General features: G+C 38.8%; 1 protein-coding gene across 1 annotated transcript in view; it reads right to left on the bottom strand.

Moving 5' to 3' along the window:
• The window catches only part of DNAH8 (dynein axonemal heavy chain 8), a 335,946-nt gene that overhangs the window by 145,797 nt on the left and 169,674 nt on the right, over positions 1–20,475 (bottom strand). Inside the window, exons 50-53 of the mRNA XM_072746190.1 lie at positions 18,704–18,846; positions 18,098–18,232; positions 17,593–17,715; positions 12,498–12,711 (exon numbers count right to left, since the gene is read on the bottom strand). Coding sequence (XP_072602291.1) covers positions 12,498–12,711; positions 17,593–17,715; positions 18,098–18,232; positions 18,704–18,846 — 615 coding nt within the window. The remainder of the gene's footprint in view (positions 1–12,497; positions 12,712–17,592; positions 17,716–18,097; positions 18,233–18,703; positions 18,847–20,475) is intronic.

Here is a 20,475-nt window from a genome sequence, read left to right as displayed (position 1 = left end):
GATTCTCATTTCTTTCTGTCTTTAGTTTTCAGTATGAATCATATTGAAGTGTATAAAATAGTTTAACAACTAAACACACAGACTCACATACAGCCCACGAGATTGAGAAACAACCTTGCCCCAGTAGAGCAAAAGCCCCTGTTCATCCACCGCTGCCCGCAACCCCTTCCTTCCTCCAAGTGCAGCCACTGTGCTGACCTGTTAAGCATCTGAGACTTGCTTTTCTTTATAGCTTTGCCACTTAGCGTTTTCTTTAACTTCAACTTTTGAAATTTAATGTAATGGGATCATATCACATATTCCTTTGTGACTTGCTTCTTTGACTCAACATATTTCTGGGCTTCATCCACACTGAGGCCTGTAGCTGTGTTTGTTCATATTCACTGCTGCATATCATTATGCTGTGTGCCTACGCTGCAATTTACTGATCCAATTTTACAGTCGATAAATATTTGGATTATTTCAAGGTTTTTGCTACCATGGACATTGTTCTGTAAACATCCTTGAATGTCTTCTGGCACACATGCACAAAATCAAGCAAAGACGGATTAAGGGTTTAGGTATGGAAGGCAAAACTATAATGTCTGGAAGAAAATAGAGGCCAGTCTCTACATGATCTCTGGGTAGGAAAGGATTTCTTACATGCAACTCAGAATATGCAAATAATAAAGGAAACAAATGATAAACTGACATATGTCTGGGAGTGGAGTTGCTGTGGGTGTTCACACGTTCTGCTTTACCAGCAATAATGTCCACTAATTACCCACAGCGCTCGTGACAATTTATACTCCCACCAGCAGGTGGTGAGTGTCTCAGTTCCTGCACATTCTCACCAATGCCTGATTTTTCATTTTTGCAAATCCAGTGGGTATAAGATGGTATCTCCTCGGTGTTTTAAACTTGCATTTTCCTGAATATTAGTACGCCTATCATCTTTATATTTATTTATTGGCATTTACTTCCCTCTTAAAGTGCTTGATTTTTTGTCCATTTTTATATTAGGATGTTTGCTTTTTCCCTGATTGATTCATAGGATTTCTTGAAGTATTCAGATTACTAACTTTTTTGTTTTATTATATGTGTTGAACTTTTTTCCTCCCACTTTGGGGCTTGTCTTTTCACTCTTCAAAGTTGGTTTTTAGACAAACAAAAGTTCTTAATTTTAATCTGGTCAAACCTGTCATCTCCTTCCTTATGGTTTATGCTTTCTGAGTCTCATTTAAAAAGTTCTTTCCTAGAAGAGGAGTTAAGATAGTGGAGGAATAGAGGGACCCTAAGCTTGCTTCATCCCTCAAACACAGCTAGATGATTATCAAATCATCCTGAACATGCAAGAAGTTGATCTGAAGAATAAGAGAACAAACTGCACATCTAGAGGTAGAAAAGTGGCCACATCATAGAAGGTAGGAGCTCTAGGGAGGTGATTTTGGGGAAAAGGACTCCAGGGTGCTGCAAAAGGGAGGGAGCCCTCATCACAAAAAGAAGAGAAAGAGAGGAAGAGAGAGAAAGAAAGAGTGAAGCAGTAGGCAGAGTGTTGCACAGGAAAAACTCTTCCCCAAAATCAGTGACTAGGAAAAGGAGAAGGACTGACTACCACAAGTCTTTATAAGTGATGGAGCTCCAAGTCTGACGTTCTGGACATCTGTGCCATTGAGAGGCCATGTTCGGCAGGCTTAGCAGTGGTCTGGTGGGGAAGGAGAGCAATAGCCCGGGAATGTGCAGTGTGGTCTGGGGATCCTCTGAGTGCGATGGAGAGAAACAGTTCCCCTTCTTGAAAGTGCATTAGGAGAGTCATGGCACGGCCTCTGGGGACAAAAGAGCTGGTGGGAGCCAACATGCTCCCCTGTTCACTAGCATAGGAACAGAGATACCTGCTGAGGGCAGCAAGCCTTGGTGCCAGCTTTTTGCTGCACTTAACACTTTGAACCAGTGTATGGTCAGATGACTGCTTTTCTGGGACAAACCAGCACTGACTATAGCATGCCAAGACCCTCCCCAGAAGATCAGCATAGGTCTGTGCCATACAGGTCGCTAAAATTTGGAATTTTGAAAACCAGTCGGACATCTGAGATAAAACACAGGAGTACTATGCTGCCTGGCTGGTAGACAGCTGGGACACAGGGTAAAGACAGATCTGATGGAAGCTGGGGACACAAAAGGAGTGATTGTTTGCTCTTCTCTGAGGGCTTCTTGAAGAGTTGGGTACGAACTCCCCACTCCAGAATGAGAGAGTGAGCCAGTGCTATTCCCTGTACCCTCCCCGGTCCCCCAGTCAGCACTAACCAACTTCAGTGAGCAACACAGCACCTCCCAGTGGAGGCCAAAGATGCCTATACCAAGCCCTGCCCTCCTGTACCCTGCAGATGGCATCTCCATTAAGGCAAGTCCACCTGAAAATCAGTGCAAGCAGGCCCTTCCCCTAGAAGACCAGGACAAACCCATTTCACTGTCTACTGACCATAGGGTGCTACAAAGCTTCAGTTCTAGCTTCTTTGGGTTTTGATTTGTTTGGGTTTTTTCGGATCTAGTTTCTTTTAATAAGCAGACCAAAACACACCTAGTTAAAACTGGCCACACAGTGGACAAGGTCCAAACACCCCCACTGCAGGCAAGGAGAAAGTCTACAGAGGGCTGACCTGGGGGAAGGAACAGCCAAAACACAACAGTAGAACGCACACTCTGAAACACCTCCTGAGCACCTGGCCCTTTTTCTTTTCTTCCTTTCTTTCTCTTTGGGGTCTCTTCTTAATATAGCCATTACTCAGGAACAGGAAAATACACAAAATTGTATAAATTGTAAAATTGTGTTGTTTCCTAACAATCACACACACACAAAAAAAACAGCAACCTAGACAAAATGATAAGAGAGAGGAATTCACTCCAAAAGAAAGGAAGGGAAGAAGTAACTGCCAGTGACTTAATCAATACAGATATAAATAAGATGCCTAAACAAGAATTTAAAACAACAGTTATAAGGATACTAGCTGGTCTTTAGAAAAGTGTAGAAGACACTAGAGAATATCTTACTGCAGAGATACAAGAAGTAAAAACTAGTCAGGCCAAAATAAAATACGCTATAAGCGAGATGCAAAATCAACAGGAAGCAATGGCAATGCGGATGGACAAAACACAGGAATGAATCAGTGATACAGAAGACAAACTTATGGAAAATAATGAAGCCAAAAAGAAGAGGGAAAGAAAAGTATTGGATCACAAATACACACTTAGGGAACTCAGAGACTCCTTAAAGCATAATAACATTCACTCTTTGAGGAACCTCCACACAGTTTTCCAGAGTAGCTGCACTAGTTCACATTTCCACCAACAGTGCAGGAGGGTTCCCCTTTCTCCACATCCTCTCCAACATTTGCTATTTCCTGTCTTGTTGATTTTCCCCATTCTCACTGGGGTGAGGTGGTATCTCATCGTGGTTTTGATTTTTATTTCCCTGATGGCAAGTGATGTGGAGCATTTTCTCATGTGCTTGTTGGCCATGTCTATGTCTTCCTCTGTGAGATTTCTCTTCATGTCTTTTGCCCATTTCATGATTCGATTGTTTGTTTCTTTGCTGTTGAGTTTAGTAAGTTCTTTATAGATCTTGGAAACTAGTCCTTTATCTGATACGTCATTTGCAAATATCTTCTCCCATTCTGTAGGTTGTCTTTTAGTTTTGTTGACTGTTTCTTTTGCTGTGCAGAAGCTTTTTATCCTGATGACGTCCCAATAATTCATTTTTGCTTTTGTTTCCCTTGCCTTCATAGATGTATCTTGCAAGAAGTTGCTGTGGCCAAGTTCAAAAAGGGTGTTGCCTGTGTTCTCCTCTAGGATTTTGATGGATTCTTGTCTCACATTTAGATCCTTCATCCATTTTGAGTTTATCTTTGTGTATGGTGTAAGAGAGTGGTTTAGTTTCATTCTTCTGCACGTGGCTGTCCAATTTTCCCAGCACCATTTATTGAAGAGACTGTCATTTTTCCAGTGGATAGTCTTTCCTGCTTTGTCAAATATTAGTTGACCATAGAGTTGAGGAGCCATTTCTGGATTCTCTATTCTGTTTCATTGATCTATGTGTCTGGTTTTTTGCCAGTACCACATTGTCTTGATGATCACAGCTTTGTAATACAATCGAAAATCTGGCATTGTGATGCCCCCAACTCTGTTTTTTTTTTAATATTCCCCTGGCTATTCGGGGTCTTTTCTGATTCCACACAAATCTTAAGATGATTTGTTCCAACTCTCTGAAGAAAGTCCAAGCCCTATGACCCAGCAATTGCACTGCTGGGGATTTACTCCAAAGATACAAATGCAGTGAAATGCTGGGACACCTGCACCCCAATGTTTATAGCAGCAATGTCCACAAGAGCCAAACTATGGAAGGAGCCTCGATGTCCATCGAAAGATGAATGGATAAAGAATATGTGGTTTATGTATACAATGGAATATTACTCAGCCATTAGAAACGACAAATACCCAATGTTTGCTTTGACATAGATGGAACTGGAGGGTCTTAAGCCTAGTGAAGCAAGTCAATCGGAGAAGGACAAACATTATATGGTCTCATTCATTTGGGGAATATAAAAAATAGTGAAAGAGAATAAAGGGGAAAGGAGAGAAAATAAGTGGGAAATATCAGAGAGGGTGATAAAACATGAGAGACTCCTAACTCTGGGAAACGAACAAGGGGTAGTGGAAGAGGAGGTGGGCAGGGGGTGGGGGTGACTGGGTGATTGGCACTGAGGGGGCACTTGATGGGATGAGCACTGGGTGATATGTTATATGTTGGCAAATTGAACTCCAATAAAAAAGCATAATAACATTCATATCATATGAGTCCCAGAAGAAGAGAAAGAAAAGAGGGCAGAAGGTTTTCTTGACAAATTACAGCTGAAAAATTCCCTAATCTGGGGAAGGAAACAGATATCAAAATCCAAGAAGCACGGGGAACTCCCATCAAACTGAACAAAAGCCAGCCATCAACAAGTCATTTTATTGTCAAATTCACACAATACACAGACAAGGAAAGAATCCTGAAAGCAGCAAGGGAAAGAAAATGTCCTTAACCTAGAAAAGAAGACATATCAGGTTCACAACAGATCTGTCTACCGAAAGCTGGCAGGCCAGAAGAAAGTAGCAAGATATATTTAACATGCTGAATGGGAAATACACAGCCAAGAATACTTTATCCAACAAGTTTGTCATTCCGAATAGTAGAAATAAAGAATTTCCTGGAAAACAAAAATGAAAGGAGTTTGTGACCACTAAACCAGCCCTGCAAGAAATATTAAGGGGAACTCTTTGAGTGGGGAAAAAAAGACCAAAAGCAACAAAGACTAGAAAGAAACAGAGAACATGATCAGATATACCAACTTTACAGGTAACAAAATGGCACTAAGTTCATATCTATCAATAATCACTCTGAGTGTAAATGGACTAAATATTTCAATCAAAAGACATAGGGTATCAGAATGGATTAAAAAAAACCCACAAGACCCATCTATATGCTGCTTACAAAAGACTCATTTTAGACTAAAGACATCTGCAGATTGAAAGTGATGGGACAGAGAACTATCTATCATGCTAATGGACATCAAAAGAAGGCCAGAGTAGTCATACTTATATCAGACAAACTAGACTTTAAATCAAAGACTGTAACAAGAGATGATGATGATGAAGGGCATTATACCCTAGGTATAATAATATAATATAATAATAATATAATATAATATTTTTTATATTCCACAAATGAATGAGACCATATAATGTTTGTTCTTCTCTGATTGACTTGCTTCACTAGGCATAATACCCCCTTAAGGGGTCTGTCCATCAAGAAGATCTAACAATTTTAAACATTTATGCCCCAACTTGGGAGCATCCAAATATATAAATCATTAACAAACATAAAGAAACTCATGCCCCAACTTGGGAGCATCCAAATATATAAATCATTAACAAACATAAAGAAACTATTATTATTTGATAATAATACAATAATAATATGGGACTTTAACTTCCCTCTTAACAGCAATGGACAGATAATCTAAGCAGAAAATCAACAAGGAAATAATGGCTTCGAATGACACACTGGACCAGATGGAGATAACAGATATTCAGAACATTTCATCCTAAAGCACCAGAACACATTATTTTTGAGTATACATGGAATATTCTCCAGAATAGGTCACATAGTGGGTCATAAACCAGTCCTCAATAAGTGCAAAAACATGGAGATCATACCATGCATATTTTCAGACCACAACACCATGAAACTTGAAGTCAACCATAAGAAAACATTTGAAAAGACCACAAACACATGGAGGCTAGAAAACATGCTACTAAAGAATGAATGGGTCAACCACAAAATTAAAGAAGGAATTAAAAAAATACATGGAGGCAAATAAAAATGAAAACACGACAATCCAAAGCCTTTGGGCTACAGCAAAAGTGGTCCTAAGAGGGAAGGATATTGCAACAGACCTACCTCAAGAAGCAAGAAAAGTCTCAGATTCACAACCTAACCTTACACCTAAAGGAGCTAGAAAAGGAATAGCAAATAAAGCCTAAAGCTAGCAAAGGAAGGAAAATAATAAAGATTAGAGCCGAAATGTAAGATATAAAAAAACAGTAGCATGGATCAATGAAACTAAGAGCTGGTTCTTTGAAAGAATTAATAAAATTGATAACCCCATAGCCAGACTTATCAAATAAAAAAGAGAAAGGAACCAAATAAATAAAATCATGAATGGAAGAGGAGAGATCACAAGTAACACCACAGAAATACAAACAATTGGCTCTCTGCTCCTCCCCGTTGACAGACAGAAGACCGCGTCTTCTGGTGCAGGGCCATCCGTGTCCCCGAGACACGATGGTGAAGGTCGGAGTGAACGGATTTGGCCGTATTGGGCGCCTGGTCACCAGGGCCGCTTTTAACTCTGGCAAAGTGGATATTGTCACCATCAATGACCCCTTCATTGACCTCAACTACATGGTGTACATGTTCCAGTATGATTCTACCCACCACAAATTCCACGGCACAGTCAAGGCTGAGAACGGGAAACTTGTCATCAACTGGAATCCATCTCCATCTTCCAGAAGCGAGATCCCGCCAACATCAAATGGGGTGATGCTGGTGCTGAGCATGTTGTGGAGTCCACTGGGGTCTTCACCACCATGGAGAAGGCTGGGGCTCACTTGAAGGGCGGGGCCAAGAGGGTCATCATCTCTGCTCCTTCTGCTGATGCCCCCATGTTTGTGATGGGCGTGAACCAGGAGAAGTATGACAACTCCCTCAAGATTGTCAGCAATGCCTCCTGCACCACCAACTGCTTGGCTCCTCTAGCCAAAGTCATCCATGACCACTTCGGCATCGTGGAGGGCCTCATGACCACCGTCCATGCCATCACTGCCACCCAGAAGACGGTGGACGGCCCCTCTGGGAAGCTGTGGCGTGATGGCCGAGGGGCTGCCCAGAACATCATCCCTGCTTCCACTGGCACAGCCAAGGCTGTGGGCAAGGTCATCCCTGAGCTGAACGGGAAGCTCACTGGTATGGCCTTCCGTGTCCCCACCCCCAATGTGTCAGTTGTGGATCTGACCTGCCGCCTGGAGAAAGCTGCCAAATATGATGACATCAAGAAGGTAGTGAAGCAGGCATCGGAGGGCCCCCTCAAGGGCATCCTGGGCTACACTGAAGACCAGGTTGTCTCCTGTGACTTCAACAGTGACACCCACTCTTCCACCTTTGACGCCGGGGCTGGCATTGCCCTCAATGACCATTTTGTCAAGCTCATTTCCTGGTATGACAATGAATTCGGCTACAGCAACCGGGTGGTGGACCTCATGATCCACATGGCCTCCAAGGAGTAAGAGCCTCCTGGACCACCAGCCCCAGCAAGAACAAGAGGAAGAGAGAGGCCCTCAGCTGCTGGGGAGTCCCTGCCCCAACTTAATCCCCCAACACACTGAGAATCTCCTGACCTCCAATTTACATCCTAGACCCTGAGGAAGGGGAGGGGCTTGGGGAGCCCTACCTTGTCATGTACCATCAATAAAGTATACTGTACCCCCCCCCCAAAAAAAGAAATACAAACAATTATAAAAGAATATTATGAAAAATTATATGCCAAGAAACTGGGCAATTAAGAAGAAGTGGATAGGGGATCCCTGGGTGGCTCAGTGGTTTAGTGCCTGCCTTCAGCCCAGGGCGTGATCCTAGAGTCCTGGGATCGAGTCCCACTTCGGGCTCCTTGCATGGAGCCTGCTTCTCCCTCTGCCTGTGTCTCTGCTTCTCTCTCTCTCTCTCTCTCTCTCTCTCTCTCTCTCTGTGTCTATCATGAATAAATAAAATCTTAAAAAAAAAGAAGTGGATAAATTACTAGAAACATGCAAACTACCAAAACTGCAACAGGAATAAATAGAAAATTTGAACAGACCCATACCCAGCAAAGAAATTCAATCAGTAATCAAAAATCTCCAAACAAAAAAAAAGTCCAAGGCCAGATGGTTTCCCAGTGGAATTCTATCAGATATTTAAAGAATTAATAGCTATTCTTCTCAAACTCTTCCAAAAAATAGAAATGGAAGGAAAACTTCCAAACTCATTCTACAAGACCAGCTTTACCTAGATTCCAAAACCAGACAAATACCTCACTAAAAAGGAGAATATTCCTGATGAAAATAGTTGTAAAAACTCTCAACAAGATACTAGCGAATTGAATCCAACAGTACATTAAAAGAATTATTCACCACAATCAAGTGGGATTTATTCCTGGACTGCAGGGGTGGTTCAATATTCACAAATCAGTCAACATGATATACCACATTAATAAAAGAAAGACTAAGAATCAAATGATCCTCTCAATAGATACAGAAAAAGCATTGACAAAGTAGAGCATACATTCTTTTTAAAAAGATTTTATGTACTTGAGAGACAGAGCAAAAGCTGGAGGGTGGGTAGAGGCAGATGGAGAGAGAGAAGCTGGCTCCCTGGTGAGAGGGAGCCCAATATGGGGCACAATACCAGAACTCTGGGATTGTGGCCTGAGCTGAAGGCAGATACTTAATTGACTGAGCCACCCAGGTGCCCCACAGCATCCATTCTTGATAAAAACCCTCCACAAAGTAGATATAGATAGAACATACTTCAACATCATAAAGGCCATATATGAAAGACCCACAGCTAGTATCATCCTCAATGGGGAAAAACTGAGAGGTTTCCCTCTATGGTCAGGAACAAGACCAGGATGTCCCCTCTCACCATTACAATTTATTTATTTATTTATTTATTTATTTATTTATTTATTATTTTTAGATTTTATTTATTTATTCATGAGAGACACACACACACAGAGGCAGAGACACAGGCAGAGGGAGAAGCAGGCTCCATGCAGGGAGCCTGACGTGGGACTCTATCCCAGGTCTCCAGGATCAGGCCCTGGGCTGAAGGCGGCACTAAACCGCTGAGCCACCCGGGCTCCCCACCATTACAATTTAACATAATACTGGAAGCCTTAGCCTCAGCAATCAATGAAAACAAATAAAGGCATCCAAACTGGCAAAGAAGTCAAACTTTCAGTATTTGCAGATGACATGATACTCTATATAGGAAATTTGAAAGACTGGTAACCAGCAAAAATTAAATCAGTGATCAAAAAACTCCCAACAAACAAAAATCCAGGACTAGATGGCTTGACAGGCAAATTCTACCAAACATTTAAGAAAGAGTTAATACCTATTCTTCTCAAACTATTCCAAAAAAAGGAAGGAAAACTTCCAAATTCATTCTATGAGACCAGCATTATCCTAATGCCAAAATCATATAAAGACATCACAAAAAAGAGAACTACAAGCCAATAGATGCAAAAGTCCTCAGTAAAATACTAGCAAACCGAATCCAACAATACAGTAAAAAAAATCATTCACCACAATCAAGTGGGATTTATTGCTAGGTTGCAAGGCTGGTTCAGTATTCACAAATCAATCAGCATGATCCATCACATCAATAAGAGAAAGGATAAAAACCACTCTGATCATTTCAATAGGTGCGGAAAAGCATATGACAAAGTACAATATCCATTCATGATAAAACCCCTCAACAAAATAGGTTTAAAGGGAACATATCTCAAGATGATAAAGATTGTCTATGGAAAACCCACAGCTCACATCATCCTCAATGGGAAAAACTGAGAGCTTTTCCTCTAAGTTCAGGAATAAGTCAAGTATGTCCACTCTCACAGCTTTTATTCAACATAGTACTGGAGGTCCTAGCCACAGCAATCAGACAACAAAAAGAAATAAAAGATATCCAAATCAGTAAGAAAGAAGTAAAACTTTCATTATTTGCAGATGACATGATACTAAATATAGAAAACCCAAAAGACTCCACCAAAAAATTGCTATAACTGATTCAATAAAGTCTCAGGATACAAAATCAATGCAGTGAAATCTGTTGCATTTCTATACACCAATAATGATGCAGCAGAAAAAGAAATCAAAGACTCTATCTCATTTACAACTGCACCAAAACCCATATGATATCTAGGAATAAACCTAACCAAAGAGGTAAAAGATTTGTACTCTGAAAACTATAGAACACTTATGAAAGAAATGGAAGAGGACACAAAGAAATGGGAAAAAATCCATGTTTATGGCTTGGAAGCACAAACATTGCTAAATGTCTATACTTACTCAAAGCAATCTATACATTTAATGCAATCTCTATCAAAATACCACCAGCATTTTTCACAGGGCTAGAACAAACAATCCTAAAATTTGTATGCAACCACAAAAGACCCCAAAGAGCCAAAGCAATCTTGAAAATGAAAAGCAAAGCTGGAGGCATCAAGATTCTGGACTTCAAGCTACATTACAAAGCTGAAGTCATCAAGACAGTTTGCTACTGGCACAAAAGCAGACATATAGATCAATGCAACAGAATATAAAACCCAGAAATAGACCCACAACTATATGGCCAACTAATATTTGACAAAGCAGGAAAGAATATCCAATGGAAAAAAAAGAAAATCTTTTCAGAAAATATTGTTAGGAAAATTGGATAGCCACATGCAGAAGAATAAACCGGGCCACTTTCTTACACCATACACAAAAATAAACTCAAAATGGATGAAAGACCTAAATGTGAGACAAGAAACCATCAAAACCCTAGAGAAGAACACAGGCAGCAACCTCTTTGACCTCAGCTGGAGTAACTTCTTACTAGACACAGCACCAGAGACAACGGAAACAAAAGCAAAAATGAACTATTGGGGCTTCATCAAGATAAAAAGCTTTCACACAGTGAAGGAAACAATCAACAAAACTAAAAGGCAACCTAGAGAATGGAAGAAGATATTTGCAAATGACATATCTGATAAAGGATTAGTATCCAAAATATATAAAGAACTTATAAAACTTAAAAGACAAATAATCCAGTTAAGAAGTAGGCAGAAGACATGAATAGACATTTTTCCAAAGAAGGCATACAGATAGCCAACAGACACAAGAAAAGATGTTAGTCAACATCACTTACTATCAAGGAAATACAAATCAAAACTATGATAACATGCCAACTCACACCTGTCAGAATAGCTAAAACCAACAACACAGGAAACATAACCACAGATGTTGGTGGGGGTATGGAGAAAGAGATACCCTCTTACACTGTTGGTGGGAATGCAAAGTGGTGCAGCCACTATGGAAAACAGTATGGAGTTTCCACAAAAAGTTAAAAATAGAACTACACTATGATCCAGCAATTGTACTCCTAGGTGTTTACCCATAGGATACAAAAATACAGATTTGAAGGTATTTTCCTATATTTTCTTCCAAATGTTTTATATCTTTGCTTTCTATATTTAGGTCTTTAATCCATCTTGATTGATTTTATGCTTGGTGTGAGGTAAGGGTTCAATATCAATTATTTTCACATTAGATCACTAATTATATACCATTACAATACCATTTAAAACAATACCATTTACTAAAAGTCTACCCTTTCTTTCCCTTCTAATCTATAGTACTTGCTATGTCAATTAATGTCCATACATGAATGGACATTTTCTGTTGACCCACGTATGGTTCAGTTTCTGTTGTATGTCTTCATATACAAAATTTTTAATGAAACAACTTATATGGGCCTAAATTTGTTGTCAAAAAATCTTTCAGTAACAAATCAAAATGCTACTTTTGACTAGATATATTATACTGTTAAACTATGATATATGAGCTATTATTCATTAGCCCAAATTTTTCTGATTAATCATGTCAAGAGAACTAAAACCTTAAAGCCAAACTTCAACAAGGCTACTTCTAAATATTTTTAGAATGGGCTATAAACATGAGTAATCTTAATATTTAGTCCTTCTTTTCTGGTATTTAGCCCTCCACTTCAGATAACTAAGCCCTACTTCGGACAGAGCCTTTTTATCTTTTAAATAAGGTTTTGCAAGGCTTATGTCCATTATGTAATACAATAAAAAAAGAAACATCAAAAATAGTCATACCAAAAATTTTGTCTATTGAAGCATTTGAAGGCAATGTGCAATTAAACACAGTAAACTGTCTTTTTAAACGTTGAGGAATATCATTTCGACCACCTCCGGGATGGATCATTGCTGCTATGATCTGCACATCAACAATAGTAGTGAAGTCTCCAGGCTTATCCAAACTATACATTCCTTCCATTTCCATCATTTGTCGCACAATCTCATTAGTTATCTGAAATTTTATACAGTGATACTTTAGTAACATATCACTATCATACTCTTCCACAGCTCCTATAAAATGGTACACATGAGATTAGAAGAAAATATTCAACTCTTGTCAATGACGTGTTTGTGAATGCTGACAGTCACCTGTAAGGCAATTTGATTTAAATGCATGAACGAAACCATAACCTAAACCCTGGATCAGGTCCTGTGTGCTCTCACCACGTTGATAAAATGGATTTCCAAAGAAATTTAAATTGGTGAGGTACAGAATATTTGCTACAATTACAACAGCAGTCAGAGTTATAAGTATTAACATTCAACACTTCAAAATACTTTAAATCAGAATGTGGGATGGTGTTACTCCTGAGCCTTCAATATCACTGAATGTTTTGGCTTTGAATTTTATGTCCTTCTCTTTCTTTTCTTCAGCCTCTAACACTGATAACACTCCCTTCTTATTGAACTTTTTTCCTCTTTTATTTAGATTCAGAGGCTCAGTTCTTTCCAGATTCATCCTGGGACTTTGTATCACTTCCTAAGCTACTCTTTCTCCATCTGTCCCTCACATGTAACTGTTCCTACAGGGTTCCATTGTTGGATTTTTCTCTTCTGACTATTTCAAGGGATGTGATGTCAGCCCTGTACCCTAAATAATCTCAACTCTATAACTAGTTTCCGATTTCCTTCTAACTTCCATGCCTGTATTTCCAAATTCGATTAGGCATCTCTGAGAGGATGACACAAAAGCACCTCAAAAATGACACTCTTTCATTCAACAAATATTAATGATTACTGTGTGCCTGATTCTGTTGTAGCATAGACAAAAATTCCTGTCTTCATGGAGCATACACTCTAGTGGTAGGAGACAAAATATATACATGTACACATGTATGCCTGTATGTATGTATGTAAATAAAATGGTTTAAGTCTTTTGGGAGAAATAAAGTAGAGAAAGGAAATAGGCAGTGTTCAAGGGTACAACTGAATATGGAGATCCAGGAGGATTCACGTCACATGTCATGTAACCAAAGACTTGAAGGAAATGAGAAAGAAAACCACTTAGATATCTAGGGGAAGAGCATTCCAAGAGGAGGAAATAGCAAATGTAGAGGCTCTGAGTGAACATTATAGCCAGTTTGTGCAAGGACTAAGAAATGTAGTTGGAGGAGAGTCATGGGGAGAGGAGATCAATCAGTGTAGGGTCTTTGGGTCACAGTAAGGATATTAGTATTTATATTCTACAAGTTTTATGGGAGGATTTTGAGCAGAGGACTGTGTCATAATCTAATTTACGCTTTAATGGATTTCTAATTTGAAAATAGATTGAGAAGGCAAAGACAATGGGGAAACAATGCATTTTTAGTGACCAAGAAGAGAGATGGTGGCTCCCACCAGTGTTAACAATGGAGATGATGAGTAGTGGTTAAATCTCAGATATAGTTTGAAAATAGAGCCCACATGATTTCCTAACAGATTGAGTGTGGAGTTACCATTTTTTGAGATGGAGAAGTGTTGCAGGAGCAGATTTAGGGAGTAACAGGAATTTAGTTTTGTATATGTTAAGTTTGAGATCCAACAAGATATCCCTAATTGGTTAAATGAGTTTGAAATGCAAGAGCTTTTCAGCTTATAGATGACATCTTAATATGCTCCCACTCCCCTCACATTAGAGGAATTGCCTGAGAAGTCTCTCTGCCTTGGATTCCTGCTGAATGAAAGGGGGAAATGGAAAGAAAAAAGAAAAAGAAGACTTCCCTGGGAGGCTGTGGCCTCAGCATAACATTTGCATAGATTTGCACCCAGGGTATGCAGAGTCTAAGTGGGCCAGAAACTTTCAGACCTAAGGCTTCCTTTGAGATAATCCTGACTGAATAAGAAGTAGCTGGTGAAAGAAAACTCAAAACCTGTCTGGATGAGAGCATATCCACCCTAGGCTTCAAAATAGACTCACAAAGACCTCAGACTCTGGAGTTAACAGACACAGACTTTAAAACAACTATGCTCAATATCTTTCAAAATTCATAAGACCCATGAGATCATGACCTGGGCTGAAATCAAGAGTCAGATGTTTAACCGACTGAGCCACCCAGGCACCCCTTATCCACTGAGTTTTGATTTCAGTTACTCCTTGCTTCTTTTCGCTCTTCAAATTTTAAAGTGAATTTCAAAACAAATAAGTAAGTAAATCTTTAAAATAAAACTTAGTGGATAAATTTGATGGCAGATTGGACGAAGCAGAGAAGAAAATTAGTGAAGTGGAAGACAGAAGAGGAGAAACTAACTACAAGCACTGGAGAGAGAAAGTGCTGGGATGTACAGAGAAGAAGTACAGAAACATATAAGGCATAGAAGAAAATCTGAAATACATTTGGACTCTGAAAAGGGAAAGAAAGTGGGGCAGAAGCAATATTTGAAGAGATAAGGATTGGAGATTTTCTAGAACTGATGAAAGACATCGAACCACAGATTCATGAGTTCCAGTGAATCCCAAACAAATAAATACAAATAAATTGACACCAAAGAACATCATTTTTAAAAGGGAAAAATTACAGGAAAGTAAAGAGAAAGTCTTAAAAGCAGCAAGTAAGAAAGGGCAGATTAACTTCAGAGGTGCAATGATCAAGCACTAGTTGACTTCTCAACAGCAACAAGGAAAACAGGAAAAGGGAATATATTCAACATGATGAGATAAAATAACTGCCAATCTAGATTTTTACATACAGCAACAAGGTCTTTCAAATAAAGAAGATGAAATGACATTGCAGACAAACAAAAACAAAGAATGAGCCATTAAAAGGTCTTTTTTTTTTTTAAAGACCTTCTTAAAGTAGATTCTTAAAGCAGAAAAAAACGTGATACCAGATGCAAGGCCCAGGAAGCAAGAATAAAAAAAAGAGCAAAGAAACTGGTGAATATGTGGGTAATGCAAATGAAGAGTGAATATATAAAAGGGTAAAAATAATGTCTCATGGGAGTTTTTTTTTTTCTTAAAAAAAGAGAGAGACTTAAGTGGCAAATCAACAATAGAATAAGTCAGGAAAGAGATAAAGGGAATTAAAGTGTCCAAAAGTTAGGGGGGCACTTGACGGGATGAGCACTGAGTGTTATACAATATGTTGGCAAATCGAACTCCAATAAAAGAATATACAAAAAAAAAAAACAACCCAAAGTCATTAGCTATATAAGATAGGAATAAAGGGTTTATTTTTATTTTTAATTATCTGTGCATGCAGGATGTGCTGTCTAGGGTAATCACTAGAACATAGAATTTGAGTACAGTGTATGGATAGGAAACAAAAGGAAAAAATAATTTTCTCAGAGAAATGGGAAGAAAGCTGCAACACATCTGTGCTTAGCTGAGGGCTGACTGTTGGAAGTGTTGGAAGTCTGGGAAAATGAAGAATGTATGCAATCAATAGTCATCTCACAGACCAGGAGCCTGAATGGAAGCTGAGGTCCATGATAATGATTTTAAAGTGAAGCCAGGATTGTGTGGTTTTCTCTTGCCAAGTTTAGCTGCATCGGTGCAGATGGGCAGAGAGCAGCCAGAGAGTTTCAACAAGACTTTAATGTGGTTAATGTGGGTAGAGGATGTATGCCGTGGTGATTATAATGATGCATCATGGAATTTAAGCTAGGAAAGGAAGGAAATGAGAAAACTAGAAGAAATAGGGGAGGGTTTAATGATGGTGGGAAGTATGGATCGTGGTAGCTCCATCTGGAGTCTGGGTAGCAGAGAGAATGAGCTACAAAGAGTACACATGATAATCAGAGGATAAAATGCTTGAAATTGAGATAATGAAGGGTTCACCATTCTTGATAATGACAAGGTATAGATATGACTTCATGAATGAGTAATTCACATGGGGTGGAAAGCATGATCATTGGAGGAGATTTCAAGGAGCAAAGAGGCCAAGATCACATATGTTGGTACCAGCATCACTGAAAATTATAACAAGCAGGCTGCATGATTTGTGGGGTCCAGAGAAAATGAAAATGCAAGGATCCTTGTTCAAAAATTATTACTAAGAAACTCAAGCAAGTGACCACACAGAAAGGTTTCAGGACTGGGGAAAGTAGGAAATGAGATCAGAGAAAGACCATGTAGAGCTGTTTGATGAATAGTCTCAGGGTGAGCACAGACCTGGGAGTCCTGACTTCCTAGAGGTATCTGAGGTGAACTTGGATAAAAGGCCAGATGGGATGGGTCCTGGCAGCTTTGGTAGACATTACTGATGGGACGCCTGGATGGCTCAGCAGTTGAACGCCTGGCTTTGGCCCAGGGTGTGATCCTGGAGTCCTGGGATCAAGTCCCACATCAGGGTCCTGCATGGGGCCCACTTCTCCTTCTGTCTAAGTCTCTGCCTCCCTCTCTGTGTCTCTCATGAATAAATAAATAAAATCTTTTTAAAAAGACATTACTGATGAGGTAGTGGGCAGTGGTGGGAGGGAGGTGTTGGGAATCCCACGAGGAACAAAATTCTGGCAGCATCAGTGAGGTTCTCTGATGGAGAATGACTCTGGGGTTGACAGATGATCACAAGGAAGACACGTGTGTAGCAGAGTTAAAAAGGAAAAAAAAAAAGATGTTTTCTAAATCAGGTATTCCTTGGAGGGAGTATATAGATTAAGCAATAATAGCAAAGATAAAACCCTGGGGAAAAGAAGAGAGGAGCCAGAAAGGGCACCGAAATCAAGAAGCCAGAAGGCAGGAAGACATATTGCTGGAAAACATGGATTTCAAGGAGGGAGAATACCAGCTATAAGAGAGAAGCTGAAAGAGACAGAATTGCTATGAGGTTTCATAAGACAAAGGCTATTGACACTTTTTATATATAACTAAAAATAAGGATTAAATCTCATTTTCTAGGAGATATTTTAATCATACCTGATCTCCCCATTCATTAATCACAGGCATATTAATATCATCAATAAATACAGTCATTTTTCTGCCTCCTGGTGGCCCATATGTGCTTCCCATTCGCTTATCCACGTAGCTTTCCATTGTTCTCTAGAGAAGAGATGTTTGTGTTAAGTGTTAGATTTCAAACCATATTCCTAGAAATGAGGAGTAGGTCTTTCAGAGTAGAACTGTTATTTAATATGTATAAATATCATTATTAAAATAGACATTGTAAGATTGAAAAAATACATTATTGGAATATTGATCACTAATTTTATACACAAAGTTCGGCTTCAGCCTCAATATTGGGTCAAAATAGGCTGTATGGATTTGGCTTCAATCTCAACCTTAGGAAAGCTAATAGCCAAATGCCAAGTGCAGCTCCATTTCCCACACACACACATTAGGTTTTATATGCATATACACTTTACTGTCATCACCACTCAAAACATTTAAGATGTTGATTACCTCAGCAAATGATAGGTTTTACCTGAAACATTATGGGTTCTGTGGCAGATGAAAAGTTTAGACTTTTGGATAACTGTACTTCAGGATCATATTTTTTCATATAGGCCTTAACCATTACAGTTTTTGCAGTTCCCTGCTCTCCGGTGAGCAAAACAGCCTGTAATCATCAGATAATTGTTGTAAGGTGTTTAGCTTTAAATATCTTATGGTTCTGGTTGCTAATTTTTTAATGTAAAAATAAATACAACTAATTTTAATTACTTTTTAGAATTAGACCCACATCAAAATAAATCCTAAAGATAAATAATCAATCAATAAATCCTATTTCAATTAAAGATATGAATGTAAAATGTGTACTATAACTATGCTGGAAGAAAATATGGGTAAATATTCATGTGACCATGGGAGTAGGGAGCGACTCTGTGAGCAGAGCAGACCCCCACTTTCCTTAGCAGTTCAGGGGTTATTAAGTTGGAATATATCCTGGGCCTCATTTTTCAAATGTGTTTCCCTTAAATGGCACTACCTCCAGCCCTTTGTCCTGGAGCTTAATTATTCAACCTATAGCATGAGAAAAGGGATGTGCTTCATATAGGCTTGTGATTAGCTAAGAAACTATCAAACTTACTTTCTGTTGCTTTGCGATGGTGTCTATCAAAAAATTTGTTCTAACATTGTCAACATTTGGAACCAAAATTGATGAATATTCTGGAATACTGTCAGTTGGATAATAATATGGCTGAAGTTTCTTATTCCAGTGCTCCCAGTCTCCTATACAGTAAGTAAAAATTCATCTTCAAAAAACTGCATTCTTTGAAAGTGATCTCAAAATATAAAAATGAAAGGCTATATAAACAACCAACAGAATAATAGGAACATTTTAAACATTTTCCAAAAATATGTAAGCATATCTGCTTATATAATATATATGGCATTTGATCATTTAAGTTTGTTTTGTCTCTTTATAAGGTCAGTTTTTAAACTTCTAAATCATTCATCTAGAGAGACCTGGCCTGAAATAGAATTAGAATTGACTAGTGGTAAAAACCAATGACATGTTTAGTATTTAGTAGGTAACCCACATCAACTGAAAGGGTGGCAAAGACCAAAAAGGGGTAACTGATTAGAGGATGTAGAATGTTTGCCATGGGAAGTGGGGAAAATAAAACTAGCCCTAACCCTAATGAATAAAGTACCCAGGCTCCTGACTACTAGTTTATTTTTATTTTTTTTTTAATTTTTTATTTATTTATGATAGGAACACAGTGAGAGAGAGGCAGAGACACAGGCAGAGGGAGAAGCAGGCTCCATGCACCGGGAGCCCGACGTGGGATTCGGGTCTCCAGGATTGTGCCCTGGGCCAAAGGCAGGAGCCAAACCGCTGCGCCACCCAGGGATCCCATGACTACTAGTTTATTAACTGATAGTATATAATTAGTAATTTACTGTTTGGTATTATTGGTATAATAAGAATTATTATCACATTTCATCAATTCTAAAAAAGTTTAGTTATATTTTAGCATATCTGGAATGTGCCTTACAATCTATGAAGACTTGTAATCATTACTGGCTAGGTAAACTTGATCAGAGATGTTCCCATTGTTGCCATTTAAATTACTTGCATTGTTGGTATTGTTTTGTTCACTTCCACTGGCATTTTAAATGTCTCCAGAAATATCGTACTTTGATCCAGGATTGTTCCAAAAAAAGTTGCTGTGTACACACAATGCATGAAAACAGAGCAGGGGAGCATGCATTTGAGTGTAGCAAAGAAAATATTCAGCATTTGAGGAATAACCTCAGTTTCAAATTTCCTTGCAAAATATCAATCAAGTTATATGTTAAACTGTATGTTTAACTTTTAAGAAACAGAGAAACTGTTTTTTTTAAGTGGCTATACCAGTGTACAATATGAGAGTTCCAGTTCCACGTTCTCACCGATATTTGGTGGAACTAATCTCATTTTAGTCATTCTGGTGGCTGTGTAATGATAAACCATTATAGTTTCAATTTGCATTTCCTCAGTAACGAATGCTGTGGAATATCTTTTCACATGCTTTTTCCCAGCATTTATAAATCTTTGGTGAAGCATCTATTTAAATTTATGGTCCATTTTTAAAAATTGGGCTTAGCTGTCTACCAATTATTATGGAATTGCTAGAGTCCTTTATGTATTCTGTATTAGATTATTTTATCAGATATGTATTTTTTTATTAAGTTTCTTATTTTAATTACAGTATAGTTAACATTAGTTTCAGGGTACAAGGTAGTGATTCAACAGTTCCATACATCACCTGTGTTCATCACAACATGTGCACTACTTAATCCCCATCACCTATCTTACCCATCCCCCCACCACAAAGGTGCCTGGAGTTTAGCACCGGCCTTTGGCCCGGGGTG

The sequence above is a fragment of the Vulpes vulpes genome, chromosome 1, assembly GCF_048418805.1.
Source record: "Vulpes vulpes isolate BD-2025 chromosome 1, VulVul3, whole genome shotgun sequence".
Taxonomy (NCBI): Eukaryota; Metazoa; Chordata; class Mammalia; order Carnivora; family Canidae; genus Vulpes; species Vulpes vulpes.
The sequence above is the reverse complement of the archived record's forward strand: the minus strand, read 5'-3'. Positions and strand labels throughout refer to the sequence as shown.